This window comes from Pipistrellus hanaki (genome assembly GCF_964339955.1).
Source record: "Pipistrellus hanaki genome assembly, chromosome: 12".
NCBI lineage: Eukaryota > Metazoa > Chordata > Mammalia > Chiroptera > Vespertilionidae > Pipistrellus > Pipistrellus hanaki.
Genome location: NC_140514.1, coordinates 49426547 through 49445665, shown reverse-complemented (window position 1 = coordinate 49445665; position 19119 = coordinate 49426547). Strand labels below are relative to the sequence as shown.

The 19119-nt window shown below is 54.3% G+C and overlaps 1 protein-coding gene across 2 annotated transcripts; it reads left to right on the top strand.

Annotated features, from left to right (window-relative positions):
• Nucleotides 1-1753: 1753 nt before the first annotated feature.
• On the top strand, nucleotides 1754-17575 carry CD8B (CD8 subunit beta; the record flags this gene model as incomplete). Of its 2 annotated transcripts, XM_084901573.1 has the most annotated exons (6): nucleotides 1754-2218; nucleotides 5687-6043; nucleotides 10556-10645; nucleotides 13149-13238; nucleotides 14681-14717; nucleotides 16920-17575. In XM_084901573.1, exons 1-6 carry the CDS (start codon nucleotides 2173-2175, stop codon nucleotides 16930-16932), a joined length of 633 nt encoding a protein of 210 aa, XP_084757699.1. In that variant the 5' UTR covers nucleotides 1754-2172. The 2 variants fall into 2 exon arrangements, with proteins under 2 accessions (XP_084757699.1, XP_084757700.1); XM_084901574.1 differs by lacking the exon at nucleotides 16920-17575 and having other exon boundaries at nucleotides 2036-2218; nucleotides 14681-14721.
• Nucleotides 17576-19119: the final 1544 nt, after the last annotated feature.

The window sequence follows — 19119 nt, the reverse complement described above, 5'->3', positions numbered from 1 at the left end:
TAATAAAGGACCCTATTCCGAAGATTATACTCAATTATTCTATTTTTAATTTTATCAATACAAAAGTGAACATTTGTTTTCTGTGTTGTTACATAATTACTTAAGTAATATATTTGGTTGTGCCTGGTACTACACAAAGTCTAAAATGTTTCTGGTCCTTTACAGAAAAAGCTTGCTGATTCCTGCCTTAGTCTTCTTGTACCTCCTTTTGGCAGTTAACCATCTTTTATTAGTTACACATTCTCTATCTTTTCTTTTCTCTGTTTAAGTTACTAGTATGGCTTGTCTGCTGATTTGGCCCTGACTGATATAGCTCTAATAGACAAAATTTCTGCCAATGAATAAACAATAAATAAATAAACATCGCAAGAGGAAAATAGGCATTTACCTATGTGCTTAGGTAACACATTGAATTCCAGTCATTGTTCTAGGCCCTAAGTTAAAATCATGAATGCGATACAAAGAAGGAAAGAAAGATGTAGTGAGGCTTTGTGATGTATAAAATGGACCTGGGTCATGTGGAGTGCGGTGCCACACCTGAACACGGGCTGGAAGGACTCTGAGCCCTGCAGGCTGTGGGAGTTCGTTGCCTGTTGTTTGGTGCCACCCCACAGTTGTAGAACATCTGGCATCCTTAGTTCTCGTCTACTAAATGCCAATAGCTCCCCCTCACTACCCAAACATGGAGACAGTCAACATAGGCCCCATAAATCTACAAAACGTGCCCCCCCTCCCCCCCTGTTTCCTTTTCCCCCTGAGAATGCCTGGCTTCATCTCAGAGTTCAAGTAAACAAACATTTGAAAAATAAGCCCTGCCCTCACCAGTTTGGCTCAGTGGATAGAGCCTCGGCCTGCAGACTGAAGGGTCCCAGGTTCAATTCCAGCTAAGGGCACATGCCTGGGTTGCAGGCTTGATTCCCAGTAGGAGGCCAATGATTTTCTCATCGTTGATGTTTCTATTTCTCTAACCCTCTCCTCTCCTGTCTGAAATCAATAAAGATATTTTTTAATTAAGTCCTGCTTCCCTTTGTCCCTGTAGAAAGTCCACTGAGATGAGCGAGGCTGGCATCGTATCTCCATTTATCAAATGAGAACATCACAACCCCGGTACTGAAAGATCCAGGTAAGGTACTGATCCAGCTAAGATCCACGGAGACCTGGCCCACTGCTCTTCCCAACCACCTTCGTACAAGATCAACACAGAAGATCAGTTTTGTTTCCATACACTAGCCACGGAACACACTAACAAGGAAATTGAGAAAGCAATCCCACTTACAACAGCATCAAAAATAACAAAGTGCCAAAGAATAAATTTAACCAGGCCCTCACACACCCAGCAATCCTCCTGGAACACCTCCCTCCCCCCCACCCCCCACCCCCTTCTTCTGTGTAACCACCATTGGAACAGGAAGACTCCCTGACAAATGTCCCTGATGGGCTGATGACACACTGGCAGACAGCTGCCGGAAACACACACACACACACACACACACACACTCAGCTACAATGCCAGCATCTTTGTCCAGCTGCTAACTTCCCACTTCAGTGCTATTTTTAACAGTCATTGCACCTGTGGGGGCCACAGGGGAGCCCCAGACTCTCAGCTCATCATGGCTCTGAAGGGCAGGGTAGGGGTCCCTCTCTGGAACCCCAGCTTACCTTCCTCAAGCATCACACTGTGTGGCTCAGCTAGTGAACTTCCCTTTGTCCCCCACAAGTGTGCGCCCTTGAGGGCGGGGCCTGGCTCTTGGTCACTCCAGTCCCGCTGAGCAGAGGGCACCCAGGAGGCTCACAATAGTGACTCAAAAGGAAAAGAAGGGACCGAGTTAGGGTTCCGCTCCATGGCTCACTCCTGGGGACCATGAACAGCCTGACCTCTCCGAGCCTCAGCTGCCTTAACTGTCACATGGAGCCATGGAGGCGACCACACAGTGGGGTCACCCCCTTCCCTGGGAGCAGGGGGTCCTAGTGTGCTTTTGGGAAAGGGAGCAAAGACCTTTGAAATGCGGAGAGGATGAGGGTGGAGACCTTGCCGCCCTCACACCAGACTCACCAGGTCCCGCCTCCTCCCGGTAGCCGCCCCCCTCTTCCCTGCCCCGCCCGCCGCTGCCTGCACCCACCCCAGGACAGTCTCCGCAGGGCCCCTCGGGGACCAGGTGTCTCGGCGCCAAGATGTGGCTTTGGCTCTGGCTGCTCCTCCTCGCAGCACAGCTGGCAGGTAAGGTGGGGAGACTGGGGACCACAGGGCCTGGGAGCGGGGGAGGGGTGTCTGCACGGGTCCCCGCAGAGCCTGAGCCAGGGAGCTGAGGAAGGCTGTCCTGGTAGGTGTGAGTCCCGAGCCTGGCTGTGGGACACCCAGGGGCAGAGCGGCAGGCACCATCCCTGAGGGTGGAAAGGAAAGGGACCTGGGGAGCCCAGGGCTGAGCCACCTCTGCCCAAAAGCCTGGAGCCAGGAGAAGGGGAGACGGGGAGAGGAAAGGGAAGGAGGTAGGGAGGAGAAGGGGGAAGGAAGGACGGAGACAGGAAGGAAGAAGAGGGAAAGAGGAAGGTGTCCAGAGAGGAAGGGGAAGGCCCTGTTCAGGGACAAGGTGGTGATGTGACCCCGGGAGGTGCCGGAGGCCCAGGCCTGGTGTGGGTGTCCCACTCTTGGCCCAGGCTCTGCAGACACATCTTCATTACTTCCGGGCAAGTTGATGCCGTACACCCTGCCAAAGGGCAGGCGGTGGCCCTTCTCCGGCAGGTGTGGCCGGTCCCCCCGGGGCCCCTGTTCCCTGCGGCCCCTGGGCTGGTGTGCGGTGTGACGGCTCCCCTGGTATGAGGGTTGGAAGCCGGTCGTGGGTCGTGGATGGAGCGGGGAGTCTCCACTGTCCCTTTGGCTCAGCCCAGTCACACTGTCTTTTAGAAAAAGCCCCTCCGTCCCCCCCCCAAAGTGCCCACTAGCCTGTGGGCGATCTGCTGCCTTGCCCAAAAGCCCAAAGCCTGACACCCTTTAGGGGTGACAAAGCCCGCCCATCCGGCTCTGGCCCAGGGAGCTCAATAGCGTCCGAAGCAGAAGCCAGCCCAGGCCATTCAGAGCTCCTGCGTATGGCCCATCGTTTCAGAAGCAGCAGGCTCCTCTGAGAATGGGTTCCTGAGAGGAGGAAAAGAACCCATGAGACCACACGTGTGGCAAGGCCTGGCTAGGTGTCCGGCACATAGGTTAGGGTTCGGCCACGGCGGGGTGTGCAGCCCCAGGCACTGAAAAGCCAGTGGTCACCAGCGAGAGACCAGGGTGTGTCTCAACCAGGAAGTCTGCGTGTCTGGGCACAGGAGGCGGAAGGGACAGGAGCAGCCTGGCACCCCTTCTGACCTCTGTGCCCCTGAGGAGTCACTTATGGTCTTTTTTGGATGGTCTTTGAGTCTGTCTAGTTGTGGCCCCACTATGTGCACACGAGCACATGACCTCGATCCCGGAACCACAGGTTTCCTCGGTTCAGCAAGTGTCAAAAAACTCAGGTTCTGGAGTTGCAGACCAGGGTTTGAATCTGAACCCCCCACCTACAGGCTGTGTGACCTTGAACATGTCTTTACGCTTCCCAAGGCTCCGTTTCCTCGTGTATCAAATGGGTGGGAAGCAGGATTTAGCGAGGATTAAATGAGATCGTTCCTGCACTGTGCTTGGCACAGTTCAGTAAATGTTGGCATTTTTGATTCTTCTTATCTCCCCCAAAAAGTCAGCATCCCAGAACGGGCTAGATCCTCTACTCTGCTGACAAGGCAGGAGGGTTTTTGGGGAGAAAAGCAAAGGCCCAGGTGCCATCTTGTCGTTCTTGATGCAAGTGGAAGCTCAGAGCGGCCTGTGAGTGGAGTCAAAGAGTTTACGTGCATTTCGACAGCATTAGGAAAGGCGATGGGGCCACGGAGCCCGAGAACAAGCATAGGTAGGATTGTGAATACGGGCCTCCACCTCCTCTTGGACGTGTGCTGGTTGTCATTCATGTCCACACACACACACACACACACACACACACCCCGTTCTCTGGCCTCGTCTGCTCACCCAGGCCTGTGCCTCGATGCTTCTGGGACGCTGCCCACCCTCCCTCCCTCCACCCGACAGCTGAGATGGAAGGATCACTGAGTCAGGTCCGGTTGGCTGGGCCTCACTGCAAAGACCCACTCTAGCCCTCCTCGCTGACGTGTCCCTCGCTGCCAGTGACAGCCCCTGGACACGTGGATATGATTTACCATGGACAGTACTTGGCAGTTTGCTTTCTGGGACACTTGAACTCTCAGAGGCAGTCAATTCAATGGCCTTACGCTGCGCTCTATTTATTTATATTTACTTATTTATTTATTTTAATATGTTTTTACTGATTTTTAGAGAGAGAGAGACAGAAACATTGATGAGAGAGAGATATCCATTGGCTGCCTCCTGCATGTCCCCCGCTGGGGATTGAGCCAGCAGCCGGGCAGGTGCCCTGACCAGGAATCGAACCACGACCTCTTGGTTCCTGGGTCAGTGCTCAACCACCGAGCCACACAGGTGGGCCAAGCTACCCTCTTTTTAAGGAGAAGAGACAGGCTCCGTGTTTTCCTGTGGTCCCACCACAGGTGCGGGAGGGTCAGGGCTGTGAGTTCTGCTCCGTGAAGGATCCCCCGCTCACAGGGCTTCCCCTCTGCGATTGAAGTGAGCTCCCAGCCCTGCTTCTGGGCTCTGTCCTTCCACTCAGGAGGCGGATCCAGGGAGCTCTCGATGGCTGGGCTTGGGCGTGATGGTCATTAGCCCACCACGGAGGAGTGAGTGCCGCTGCTGGCTGCTTCCATGTCCAGACGCGGTGGCTGGCCCTCTCCGGCTGGCCAGTCCCGCCCTGCGCTCCGCCTGTGATTCTGAGCGCCTCTCCCAGCCTGCCTGGGCCTCCTCCCGCTCCTTGGAGCCTGCTGAAGGTCTGCACAGTGAGCTGCAGCAGGGCAAGGTGAAAGAGACCACACGTGTGACGTTGAATCTTGGAGTTTTTTGTTGTTTTTTTGAATTCTCACTAGAGGATATATTGAGGGGGGAGGAAAGAAGGAAGAGAGAGAGAGAGAGAAAGAGAGAGAGAGAGAGAGAGAGAGAGAGAGAGAGAGAGAGAGAGAGAGAGAGAGAGAACATCAGTATGAGAGAGAAACATCCATTGACCAGTTGCCTCCTGTATGTACCCGGACTGGGGATCAAACCTGCAACCTAGGTTTGACTGGGAATTGAACTGGCAACCTATTGTAGCACGGGACGACACTCCAACCAAATGGGCCACCTGGCCAGGGCAAATCTTTGAGTTTGAATCCCAGGTTACTTACCAGCTGTCAGAGGGGTTTTGAACAAGTAACTTTGTGCCACGGTTTCCTCGTCTGTGTAAAGGAGATAAAAATCCCGAAGTAAGTTTGAGGCTCTGTTGAGATAATTACGCAAAGAGCCAGGTTTATCAGCTCGCAGTCCGCAAATGGCAGCTCCCCCCTGCCCCCTTGGTAAAGCTGGACAGAGTGAACACCACCTTGCAGATGGTCTCCTAGCGGGTGGGGTGTTCGAGCTCCCGAGTCCAGGAACCGCCGGTTAATGTACAAACCGCCTCCAGACTCTGCAACTGGGCGGGTGCTTCCACGGCTCTTCCTTAGATACTCGGCTCAGGGGGACTCTGAGGCCAGATGGGCTGATGGTCTCTGCTTCTTACAGCTCTCCGCGGCAGCTCTTTGCTCCAGCAGACCCCTGGGGAGCAGGTGGTCCAGACCGACACCGCGGTGAGCCTAACCTGTGAAGACAAAACCTCCGAAAACAGGCCTATCTACTGGCTGAGACAGCGCCAGGCCCCCAGCGCAGACAGTCACCATGAGTTCCTGGCCTCCGTGGATTCTAAGAAGACGCCTGTGTACGGCAAGGACGTGAAGGAGGAGAGGCTCAGTGTGAGCCAGGTGACATCCAAGTCCGTGCTCACCCTCGGGAGCGCGCAGCCCGCAGACAGCGGAGTCTACTTCTGCATGACCATCGGGTCCCCCACGCTGACCTTCGGCAAGGGAACTCGGCTGACCGTGGGTAAGCCCCTGGCTCAGTGCTGTCAACAGCGTTGAGTGCCTACTGTGTGCCAGGCATGGGGGCCGCCCCACTCAGCCAGTCCAACCCCACGTGAGGGATGATGGCTCTGAGCAATCGCACTGCGGCGAATAGTAACAGAAAACATACTCTGAGACTGACCCAGGGTCAAGCACATGCGAATGTTTATGTCGTTGACTCGCTTAATGCTGCCAGGCATCCTGGGAAGGGGGCACTGTGACGATTCCCATGGAAAATGGGATGCTCAGAAGCATCGCTGCTTCCTATGGGGACAGAACGACGCTGTCCTTCAGCCACACCGGGCCCTCTGCGGCTGGGGCTGCACTGGGCTGGGTCCCAGGCCTAACCATGGCCTCAAACCTCCCTCCCAGTGTGCACACAGGCAGTGGAGGGGCAGGTGGGCCTGTGGCTCAAACCCACACCCAGAGAGGCAGGGAAGGAGGAAACTGGACCCCAAGCTCAGCAGCAAATTCTGCTGCAAATCCACTGTGTGCCTTCGGGCGGGTCGCTCCCCTTCCCTCCCTGGGCCTCAGTTTTCTCATCTGTGTCATGGGTTGCTATGGCCTCCAGGAACGACCCCCTCCAGATTCCAGTCCTCAGGCGCTGCAGTCCTCAGGAGTTAAGTCAGCACCTCCCATAGAAATATACCGTGAACCACAGATATAATTTTTTTTTAAAATATATTTTTATTGATTTTGTACAGAGAGGAAGGGAGAGAGATAGAGAGTTAGAAACATCGATGAGAGAGAATCATCGATCAGCTGCCTCTTGCACACCCCCTACTGGGGATGTGCCCGCAACCAAGGTACATGCCCTTGACCGGAATCGAACCCGGGACCCTTCAGTCCCCAAGCCGACGCTCTATCCATTGAGCCAAACCGGTCTTGGCCACAGATATAATTTTTAAATTTCTGATAGCCACGCTTATTTATTTTTTTAAAATATATTTCATTAATTTTTTACAGAGAGGAAGGGAGAGGGATAGAGAGCTAGAAACGTCGATGAGAGAGAAACATCGAACAGCTGCCTCTTGTACACCCCCTACTGGGAATGTGCCCACAACCAACATACATGCCCCTGATCGGAATCGAACCTGGGGCCTTTCAGTCCACAGGCCGACGCTCTACCACTGAGCCAAACCGGTTTCGGCATGATAGCCACGTTTAAAAAAAAAAAAAAAAAAAAAAAAAGTAAAAAGAAACACATGAAGTTAATTTGAATGATATATTTTATTTAACCCGATTTATGAACAATGTCATTTCAACATGTAATCCATATAAAATTGACTTAAATGTTTTATTTTTAAAATATATTTTTATTGATTTCAGAGAGAGAAAGATAGGAGCATCACTGATGAGAGAGAATCACTGATCGGCTGCCTCCTGCATGATCACCAACACCTGGGCATGTGCCCTTGACCGGAATCGAACCCAGGACCCTTCAGTCCTCAGGCTGACGCTCTATCCATGGAGCCGAACCAGCTAGGGCGTGACTGAAATATTTTATCTTCCCCTTCCCTGCTGACCACCCAACGTGTGTTTTACATGCAGAGCGCATCTCGGGTCAGCCTGGCTGTGTGCATGTGCAGGCGGCTGCCGTATTGCAGTGGCGATTAAAAGCCACCAGCGGTGCCCAGGTGTCAGGGCAGAACTTCTCCCGGGCCGGGCCCGACTGAAGCCCCTCCTCAGGCCAGCCCGTGCCAGGGCCAACCCCTGAAAGGCTCCCGCTGTCCTTCCACAGGGGGGCACTGAGAGGAACAGGGGCCCCCAGGGATTGACCTCTCAGCCGGGCTGAGCAGGGACCGGGGGCAGGGACGGGGGACGGCAGCCCAGTGAGGAAGGCAGCAAACAGCGATGCCCGCGGGCCCCGGACCGGGAGGACGGAGGCGGCGCGGTCTCTGGGCAGCCGCTGAGCAGGCCTTGGGGCCGCTGATTCCTGTATTGAAAGCCGGCTTGGTGGGGGGCTGGGGGTTTCGGTTTGCTTTATTGTTGTTGCCCTGTAAGGCACATCTTTCCATTCGTGCGACGTGAGGGGCTGAGAGAGGTGGATGGGGAAACAGCACAAGTGGCTTTCAGAAGCTCCCACAGCCACCCACGCACTCTTGTTTTCGACATTTCCAATCCCCCCCCCCCCCCGTCCCCCGACACCCCGCTCCCAGGATGGCAGGGCCTCCCCAGAGCAGGTACCACAGCATCTCCCGGGGCCGGGGGGCCAGAGCCGAGCCCACCCTCCCGCCAGAAAGTCAGGGCGCTTTGAAGGAGGAAGGGGGGCGGGCATAGAAAAAGGATTCAGGCCCCTTACACGCACCATGTGGTCCAAAGGCCTGTCCCTTTCAAAGAGGAGGGAAGGGGGGGATTGAACTGGGCAGGGGCGGGGGGTCAGGAGGAGTGAAGGGCACGTGTTCTGGACAAGAAATTAAAGTGGACAAGCTTGTCCACACCCCCGCAGACCAGGGCCCCGGCCGGGCCGGCCAAGGCGCCGAGTCCTGCAGGGCCGCCTCCTGGGCGTGAAGTAAGGGGAACGGGCTCGCCAGGGCCGTGAGGATGAGGCATGGCGGAGCGTGCTGACCCCTCGCAGGGGCCAGCCCCTCGCTCGCTCCGGGGGCACTGGAGCCAATGGGGTTGTTCCTGCCACACTCGCGTCCCCGCAGGCCGGTGACCAGGGCCTCGGGTCAACCTGTGAGCTTGACTTCTTCGTGCACAGACAGGCGCACGGGGTGGGCAGTGAGAGCCTAGAAAGGGGCCTTTGGACTCAGCTCCCGGCTCCGCTGTGCACTGTCTCAGACGTGGGGCGAGTGGCTTCAGCTCTCTGTGCCTGGGCTTCCGTATGCCCATCCCCAAAGCTGTGGGGTTCAGTGCTGGGCACTGCCACTCGCTCTCGGGAGAGCTTGGCAAGTGTTCATTCTATTTATTTGTTTGTTTGTTTATTTATTTATTTATTATATATTTTATGGATTTTTTTACAGAGAGGAAGAGAGAGGGATAGATAGTTAGAAACATCGATGAGAGAGAATCATCAATCAGCTGCCTCTTGCACACCCCTCATTGGGGATGTGCCCACAACCAAGGTACATGCCCTTGACCGGGATCGAACCCAGGACCCCTCAATCTGCAGGCCAATGCTCTATCCAGAGAGCCAAACTGGTTTTGGCTGTTCGTTCTATTTAACTGGCTTTTCTAGAAAGTTCCTGGAGCAGGCAGGGCACGTCCTCTCCCTCTCCCCGAGGAGGCACAGGGTCCCTGGGGAGGCACAGGGTCAGGAGGGTCCGAAGGGCCCACTTTTATATGCAAGAAGCCAGCCCCAAAGTGACCGATTTGTTGACTGCCACCCGTCCCCTTGACCAGAGTTTAAGTTCCTGGGCTGCCCCCTTCCCTCTCCTCTCGTTTTATAGAAAACGTTTCCGAGAAAGTCTTTCCTCATCCCACAGAGGTGAAGGCGAAGGCTGGATGTGCTTACACCATTCCTCTGCGCCTCAGGCCTTGGCGGCCCCCTCTGCTCCTGTACTTGTCCTATTTTATCCCCACCCTTGAGCGTGTGACACTGAAATAGAACAAAAACAGAGGAGTGACCCACCCGGGAGACAGGAGAGAGGTTTGGGGTCCAGCCCAGCACTTTCCACGGAGGGCCCCGGAGGCCAGGCCTCCCCTTAATTTAGTCGGGGCTACCTTCGAAACGAAAGGTTGAGACTAAAGCTCCCCCTGGCCCAGTCGGCCTGGCTCAGTGGCTGTGTCCGCCTATGAGCCAGGAGGTCACGGTTCAGTTCCCGAGCAGGGCACATGCCTGGTTGTGGGCTAGATCCCCATTATGGGGTATATAGGAGGCAGCGTCAATGAGTCTCTCTCATCAGTGATGTTTCTATCTCTCCCTTCCTCTCTGAAATCAATAAAAAAATATTTTTTAAAAAGAAAGATCCCTCTGGCTCTGAGAGAATATGATTTTAAAGACACATGAAAAGGAAAGGAACCCCCAACAAATTCCACCTGCACGCAAGTCCCCCACTCGCTTAAGGACCGGCAGGGCCCGGGGACTCCGGCTTTGGCTCAAGTGGAGCCAGGGCTCCAGCCGGGCAGAGCCACGTCTAGTGCACACTCAGCTGGACACACGGCCCCTTTAATTCTCACAACAACCCCAAGCAGGAGGTGGAGACCACCTTTATTTCAGCAGATGGGACACTGAGGCACAGAAGAGCCATTGACTTGCCCCGGGTTACACAGGTTGGTCAGGGATGCTGGTTCTGTTTGGGTCTGTGTAGCTCCAGAACCCCCTCTTTCTCCAGGACACCCAGCTGACCCATGACCTAGGCCCACAGATAGGCCTGAGAGCTGGGAAAGCACTCAGATGCTTTGTTCTCCTGTGACCCTCACGCTCTATAGCAGCCCAGGGGATGGTCACAAGGACTTCAGTACCGGAGGCGAGAGGCGCAGTGTTAGGTCTTGTCTCTCAGTCCACCTGCTGCTCGCCTGGCTAAGTCTGTGTCTCGCTTGTTTTCTGTAGTTGATGTCCTTCCCACCACTGCCAAGCCCACCACCAAGTCCACCCCTAAGAAGATCAGGTGCCGGCCCCCAAGCCCGGTGCCTCGGAAGGGTGAGTTTCCTTCCCCCTGGGCTCTCAGGAGCCCAGCATTGTCACTCACCGCCTTCCTTCCTTCCTTCCTCCCTCCCTTTCTTCCTTCCCTTCCTTCCTTCCTTTCTTCCTCCCTCCTTCTCTCCCTCTCTCCCTCCTTCTCTCCCTCCCTTCCTCCCTTTCTTCTCTTTGTCCTTCCACAAGCCTTTCCCAGGTCCACAGTCTTGAGCCTGTCTCTCTGGCCCTGAGCTGGGGTCAGTAGGGAAGCTGCGTCCTCCAGGAGCTCACAGTCCAGTGGGGGACACACCCACCAGTCGTCACAGGACGAAACTTAATGAAAGACATGTCCACTCAAAGCTTACACATACATTTTCCCAGCAGCAGTGCTCATACCAGCCCAGAGGGTAAACAGCTCAAATGCCCACCATGATGTGGATGTACGCAATGTGGACGAGACATACAATGGGATAGCATTTGGTCATAATCAAGAATGAAGTACTGGCACACGCTACAACACGGATGAATCTTAAAAGGGTTATGCAGTGGAACTAGCTGGTTACAAAAGAGCATACATTATATGCTCTCATCAATATGAAAAGTCCAGAATGTGACATTCCAAGGAGACAGAAAGTAGACTAGTGGGTGCCGAAGGGACTGCCAATAGGTACAGGATTTCCTTTGCGGGGGGGGATAAAAATGTCCTAAAATTAGATTGTAGGGATGGTTGCACATTTCTGTGAATTTAACAAAAAAAACAAAATTATACACATGAAACATATTATAATATGTGAATTATATCTCAATAAAAGTGTTAGCTAACAAATAAAAACCCCACCCGAAGGAACAGTACGTTAAACTTCCCCACTTTTGATGCCTAGCTTTGGACCTACCACACCGTATGTGCTTGATATGTTTGTTCATGAGCGTACAAGCTCGCTGCTCTACCCTGTAAGCACCAGACACTGAAACTGGAGCACACACACACACACACACACACACACACTTTTCTTGAACTCAAAAGCCAAATGTGTTTCTGGAAAAACACTGACCTCTGTTCCCCAGAAGTTAATGGTGACAAATGGAAAATGCCATCAGCTCCAACCCAGAGAGCAAACCGCAGCAGCCGCCCCAGTGGCCTCGTGCTGCTGGGGGTGCTCTGCCTTAAATACATGTGAAGCCCCAGGAGCCTGGGAGAGGCCCCTCACGGGATTTAGGGGATGGGAGGAGGAGCTGTGCTGTCAGGTCACAGTAAGAAGAGCATCAGAAAACCCCAAGCAACATGGCACCACCAGTACCCCCCACACACACACACACACACGCCACACCACGGTGACAGAAAGACACAGGCCCAGGCACCAGAGCCTTCGGATGGGCTTACCCTCTAGAGCACATGTGTCAAACACAAGGCCCGCGGGCCAAATCCAGCCCGCCAGGCCTTGCAATGTGGCCCGCACTGCGCTGTCATCACTGCACTCCGCTGTCAGTTTATGATATTGTCAGATTATGACTGTTCAGTAAACCATTCGGCCCGCGATTTAGGCTGGATTTTAGATTTTGGCCCCTTCTCTGATTGAGTTCGACACCCCTACTCTAGAGGAAACGTGCTTTGTTCATCCTCCTGCCAGGACTGCCGGATGATCGCGAATTCAGTGAGACTTTTATAAAAGGCGGACGAAAGGGCTCCCAGTGACTTGCCTCAGTTCTAATATCAATCCTCCGTAAATCCTGGGCCAAGTGCAAATCCAACCTCAGCAGGTTCTTTAGAACAAACAGGTGGCCACGTGGAGTGGAGGGTGTGGGTGGTAGGTGGTGGTTGCATTGGGGGGGAGTGGGGAAGAGAATGCTCAGAGCAGTGTACCTAGCGGTAAGCCAGCCAGGCCTCGGTTGGAATCCCTGTGCACCACTGCCTGCACTGGGTGATATCTCCGAACCCCCATTTCCTCACCTGTGAGATGGGGATGTCACTGGCCAACCGGAAGGAGGAGGCAATGAGATGCTATGCACAGGCATTTCGCTCGGCAGGGCACCCAGTCAGACCTCAGGGCTGATATCATGAATAAAAGCTTGGTGGCCCCCGTGGAGGGACCGGCTTCCTGAGGCCTAGGGCTGACCTCTGAGAGACGACACTGGGAGGGCCTGGGGTCCGTTTCTAAGCTGCTGCCTCAGGAGAAGCGTGGGGAGATCAGGCCTCAGGAGAGCCCAGGGAGGGAGGAAGCCGGGCTGCCTGTCCTGTCGCCGAGGCGGCTCTGGCTGCTGGTTCCCTGCAGGGGGAGCATCGGCTTTCCCTCGAGTCACGTTTGGGGAGGTGGCTGTGGCCCATTCGGTTGTGACGACCCTTCAGGAAGGCAAATTAAAATATAATTACATATAAAATCATCTCCATGTGGTTGAAGTGCCTAGGGGAAAAAAAGTCTAGAAGAAAACATACAGACAGTGGTATTCCCTGGCGGGAGGGCTTTTAGCTAATCTCCCCCTCTTTGTGTTTATCTGCGTGTCTCAAATGCTCCGTGTGTGTGTCCCCCAGGCCCGCCGTGTGGCCCCCTGACCCTCGGCCTGCTGGTGACGGGCGCCGTGATCCTGCTGGTGGCCCTGGGTGTGGCCAGTCACCTGTACTGTAAGTTGTCCCCTCTCGGGCCGTCATGGCCAGCCCTGTGTGCCTTGGGTGTGCCCGAGGGGCCTTCCTTCTCCAGGGGAGCAAGTTAGATGTGAGCCCGGGGCAGCTCCTCGGGTGATTCTGGGCCTGACCAAGCGGAGGGCTCAGAGACCACCTGTCCCTGGAGTCAGAACTCCCTGGGTTTGGATCCAACCCGGCCACTCCCTGACTTAGTGGCCTTGGGTGCGTGGCCTGGCCTCTCGGAGCCTCCCAGGGGCACGCAGGGGCATGCTCCCTCCCTGCCAGGGCTGCTGGTGGTGAAGTGCTGCCCACATGCCCAGCAGGGTACGTGCTCAGTGAGCGGAAGTGCCTGTGGGCAGTCGGGAAGGACGCGCACGGACGTGGGGTTTGGGTTATGTTCCAGCAGCTAGAAATCCCGCCCGTCTGTGAGGCTGAAGGGGCGCTCGGAGGTGGCTGCTGCTCTGGGCCATTCCCCAGAGAGAATCATCCCCTATGCCCCTCCCCGCCCCCTCCACTGCAGGGGAGGCCGCACAGCTGCCATGGGCCCAGAGCCCCGCCCCCCGGTGCCACCTGGAGCCGCACGCACCCTCTCCGGGTTCCAGAACATGGGAGGGTGGCCTGCAGGCGAACGGGCGAGAGTGGTGGCTCTTTTGTAGGTCACAGACTCCTCTGAGCATGTGATGACAGTTTCCCTGGAGCAATGTGTCCTGGGCACCCACAAAGGGATCCATTTACCCAGCTCTAAGAACTCCATTGGAGTTCAGTGGTTGCAAACTTGTTTCCTATCTTTATTTTATTTTTATTTTTATTTTTTTCCCCATTGCCAAGCAATGATCAAGGACCTCACTGGTAAAAAAAAAAAAAAAAAAAAAAAAAAAAAAAAATTTAAATAATAAACACTAACTTCAGTTAACTGTAGTTATTTGTTTAACACATTATGTGTGTCATTAAATGTGGTTCTAAAGTAATGCAGGATGAGGTAAACTTGTAAATAGTCTTGTTCATGTTTCCGTCCTTCATCCCAACGGGAAACCTTGCGTGTCTCCCAAATACACATGCTCCAGCTCAAGGCCACCTGTCTGCCCAGCCCCTCACTCCGACCTGCTGTGAAGGGCGAAGCGGCATGGTTAAGGATGCACAGAGGAGCTGAGTTTGAGTTCTGGTTTGCCACTTACTAGCTGCGTGACTTTGGGCAAGTGACTCCGTAACATACTGCTCCGTGCCTCAGTTTCCTCGTAGGCAAATGGAGAGGATAAGAGTACTCCCTGACTCCCAGGTGTACTGTGAGCACGAAGGGGCTAAAACACAGGCAGCGGAAGCAGAGCCAGGCCCCAGGGCAGTGTCTGAGGGGTGAGCTGCCCTCCTCACCCCTCTCGCTCTCAGGGGCTGGGGGCCAGCGGCCCACGGTCCCTGCTGACGGATTTGATGGTTTCTTCCCGCAGGCCAGCGGAGGAGAGCCCGGATCCGCTTCATGAAGCAGTAAGTGTGGGGCTTGGGAAAGGGCCCAGGGCGGGCCCTGGGGGTGGTCCTGGCTCCTCGGCCCTGGCTGCGGCTCACAGCCTCTCCCTCCCGTGCACCGGGCCAAAGCCAGGCGCCACCTTCGCAAAATCACAGGGTGTATAAGCCCAGGGGTGACAGAGCTCCGGAAACGTAAGCCAACAGCAAACAAGCGTGCTGATGAGTAGCTAAGTGTATTCAAGTTCGGTAAGATGCAGCGCTCAGGCCTCCTGACGGTAACAAGCAGCTCTTGCACGAAAGGAACAGGGAAGACTAACCCAAACTCCATCCCACCCATCGTCGTGTCCAGCCTGGCCCTGCAGGACACAGGAGGCTTATTTTTACCATTTGAAAGACTTGCTCTAAGCATTTGGGACTGGAAAGAGCAGAATTGAGCTGAAAGCAACAGCAAGTGGGTTCCTCTGACCAGATATCCCGCTTTTGGAGGAACAGTCCCGATTTCTAACAATTTGTCCCGTGTCCCGCGACGTTTTAGAAAAGTCCCAATTTTTTTTAAAGATTCGCCAAAAGCGGGATGTCTGGTCCCCTTACTCTAGGGCAGTGTTCTCGCTGCTGGGCTGGGTGCTGGGCTGCCTTCCTTGGATCCGTCTTCCACCCTGGAGCCCATTGGGCTCCCGGGAGTTGGCAAACCCACCATCTGACTCCCACAGACGTGGCTAACAAGACCTGGTCCGTTGGGCACACTGAGCTGTAGAAGCACAGGCAGAAGCCAGCAGACTGAGAGGCTGGAGGCTTTCGGTGGCTCCAGCCTCAAGGACTTCCGGACCCCAGTGGGGCTATGGGCACTGTTCTTGGATTGGATGGTTTTTCTTCCTCAAAAGAGAGAGTGTTTCACATCTACCATCTCATTATTTGCAACCCTGTCCATGTAGGGTTGTCGGGGGGGAAAAGAGAAATTCCGGACCTCCAGACGGCAGAGGGCAGCAGGGCCTCGTGCCCGGGAGCTCTGGCTCTCATGCAGAGGCAGGTCTGGGTTTGAATCCTGCCGGCCACGCATCCACCATGTGATGGTAGGCGCATGGCTTCCCCCCTCTCAGCCTCTGATTCCTCATCTGCAAAATGGGGCAGCAGTACCAACCCCGTGGCCACTGTGAGGACTTACTGGGGTAAGCAACTACCCCGTGCTCAGCCCCGGGTCCCAGGGAGCGAGGCACAGACTCATGTCACTGAGGAAAGTCAACTCTACAAGCCCAACAACCAAGAAACAAAAATTTTAAAATATTCTAAAATTATAAGTTTTCCACAAGATGTGCTCCACGTTATTACATATACCCTCTTTGTATGTATAGATGCTTAAACATGCCTGCTGTATTTTATGGGCAGTTTTCAATGATAGTGTTGATTGGGTACAATCTTCAACCTACGTGCTGAATTTAGAATCCGCCCCCTACCTACAAGACAGTAACCCCGAGTGTATTTGTCTAAACCGAGGCCTCCAGAAGGTTCTTTTGTAGAGAACCAGTCTCCCTCGAAGAACCGCCTGTGGTTCTGGCCCCCTCTTCATTTCAACTCGTTCCCCAGTGATTTGACCCCAGTTTGTGGACCTCGTGTCTTGGCAAACCCAAGGGGTCTGTGGATCAACTAAGACAGAGGCGGAGCTGAGGGCGGTCTTGTGTGTGGCCCTGTGTGCGCCCTCAGCCTCGGCTCACAGCTGTGCTCCCATCCGTTGCCTATGGTTACACTTCTCTGAGAGAAATCATCTGAACACAAGGATCTGTGGCTACAATAGTTTGAAAACCACCTCTGGTTTTGCTATCACAATCCAGGTGTGGACAAAACAGCCCGTGGGCCTCACAGACAAGCTGCTCCAAACTCAAGTTGCATTCCCGGCCTCTCACTGGCCTTAGAAAACCGTCCTATCATGGCCGCCTCCTGGCCCCGGTGTGCATCTGCAAAGAGCCCGTCTTAGAAGGCACTGCAGGAAGTCACACCATTCAGAGCCAGCGTCCTTCGGGGTGCTTTTTTTTTTTTTTTTTTTTTAGCTTAAAATTTTTTTTAATGACTGAGATGGGCCCTAAAAGCATAGTAACCCAAAACTCCTGGCTCCAGGCTACTAACTTGGAGGGGAACCCTGTATCCTCATTCGCCATTTGTCTCTGTTACAGGAAATTCAATGGCTTTTGCCTGAAAATAAGTGGTTTCACAACTTGCTGTTGTTTCTAGGCTTCATAAATGAGCAGAGACTATGCTGCTGGTGTCCGGCGACAGAGATACCTGGTCGGGGAAGAGCGAGATGTGGAGAGAGGAGGGAGAGGGACACGCTGCCTGGGAATTTCACTGAGCTGCTGGAGCTGCCTGCTTTCACCACTGCAAGTTCTTCCTGTGGGCCTCGTGCGTGCTGGTCATCTGGCCCCGGAGCACTTCCTGCAACTCCGGGCACATGGGAGGACTGAATCAGAAAAGCCACCCACACCACTTCCGCTCCCTGCCCATCCTGGCCCAGCCCAGGGCCTGTGGTGTTGGCCGTCTAGCCACCATCTGCAAGTAGCTTTGCCCTGTTGGCCATGACCTGGACTCCTGAGACTTGGGGCAGCGCTGGCATGGCTCCCCTTGTCCTTCCAAGGCTGGGGCTGACCGTCCTCACAGGGAGCCCGGGGACCAGACCCAGCGGGAGGGCTGGCCCGGCTCTCAGCATACACGTGTCTGCGGACCTCCTCTGGGGCTGGGAACTGGTGGTTGGGAGTGCAGGAGGTCATGTCACCTCCCATTAGGAACTTCCTTGCCTTTCAATTCTGCCGTCTCATGGCTTGTATATTTCTTCTCTCACTTTCCCTTCTTTTTATAAAAATGTCTTGGTTGTAAAAATAAAGTCCTAAGCAAAAAATGCAAAAGGCTCTTGTGATGCAAAAGCATAAAAGCCCGTCTAGACAGCAAAGATGTTGACGCTCAGTTGAAAGAAATAAGGATAAAACGTGTGTATCCTCATTTGCCCATACAGCGTGCCATCGTCCATGTGGTGGGTGCAGAGAAGGCCTGAGAGGCTGGTGAGCACCAGGGCACCGGAGCCAGGCAGCAGGTGCCTCGGGGCGAGGCCCTCTGGCCACTCCCCAGCTGCCTTCACTGGCACCTGACATTTCTGTTGAGAGTAGAACCCCAGGGACCCTGGCCTCAAGGCCAGTGACCTTGAACCTAAGGTAAGGTGAGAAGCATCACGGTCTCTGTCATACGTCCATCCATTGTGTTACTGTCTCTCAGCTTCAATGGTCCGAGAAGAAAAGTACAAGGAGAACATGCTGAACTGGAGAGGGGGTCCTGATGATGCTCTCCTGCCCTTTGGAAAGGGCCACGGATCCTGCCTCACTCCCCATCCTGGGCTTTAGCAGCATCAGAGCTCCTGAGCCAAAAAAGAATGCAACTTAACCTGTACTTACAGAGTGACCTCCTGCACCCCAAACCGCCAGCTCCCAACGAGCAGAGAGTCCCACCTGCTTTCCAGCTCAGCCCTAGTTAAAGAAGGGCCGTGACAGACCAGGTTCTGTGCAGGGGCCTCTGGCAGCCACACAATGTGACACAGGGATGTTGGGACCATTGCCCAGCATCTGAGATGCTTGATGCCTGTGGAGTTGGAGAGCCCAGCAGAATTAGGTGTTAGGTGGGAGTTAGAAGGGCGGAGAGGTGCTCAAGAGAAGTAGATGCTTTCTGCCCATCAACTTCAAGGGCAGGCTGCAGGGAGGAAGGGTCGGGTCAGGATCCCCTGGACCACACTGCTCCAGGGTTCACTGTTAAGGTGGGCTCCTTGCTCAGCGATGTCCGATGTGAACCATAAGGGACTAAGGCCCGGACAGGGCGACTGCCTCCCCGAGGGCTCACACCCAGTCCACAGCGGAAGGAAGACGAGGCCTCCAGGGCCCTGGGCTCACTGCAGGCTCTGCTCTCTCACAGGCTCCCCGCTGCTGTCTTTGGGATTGTGTTTAGTTCTTTGCAAGCTTGCGGAGAGGGGTGTCAAGGTTGTGGGGGCAAGGGTGGGGTGGGGTGGGGTGGGGTGCTCCTTGATCTGCTTGGTGGGCCGCAGGCACCTGCCGCAGGCTCCGCTCGGCTTGGCCTGCCAGCAGCAGGGGCTGCGGTGAGGAGGTCTGCACCCAGCACCTGGCTTTTGTTTTGAAGAAGAAACTGAGCTGTTACTTCTTTCTGGAGAGCCATGATGGCAGAGTAGTTTTAAACTAATGTTCGTCAATCGAGCTTTTTTTTTTTTTTTTTTTTTACTATCAATTCCACTTGTACGCGTTTATCTTTAAAGAACACACATCTCTAAGTTACATATGCACAAAAAAATGCACATCCAATTGTCTCCTGTAGTTGGCTTATTAGCCAACAATTAGAAAAAATTCAAATGTCCATCTGAAGGAGCCAGTAGGTTCATTGT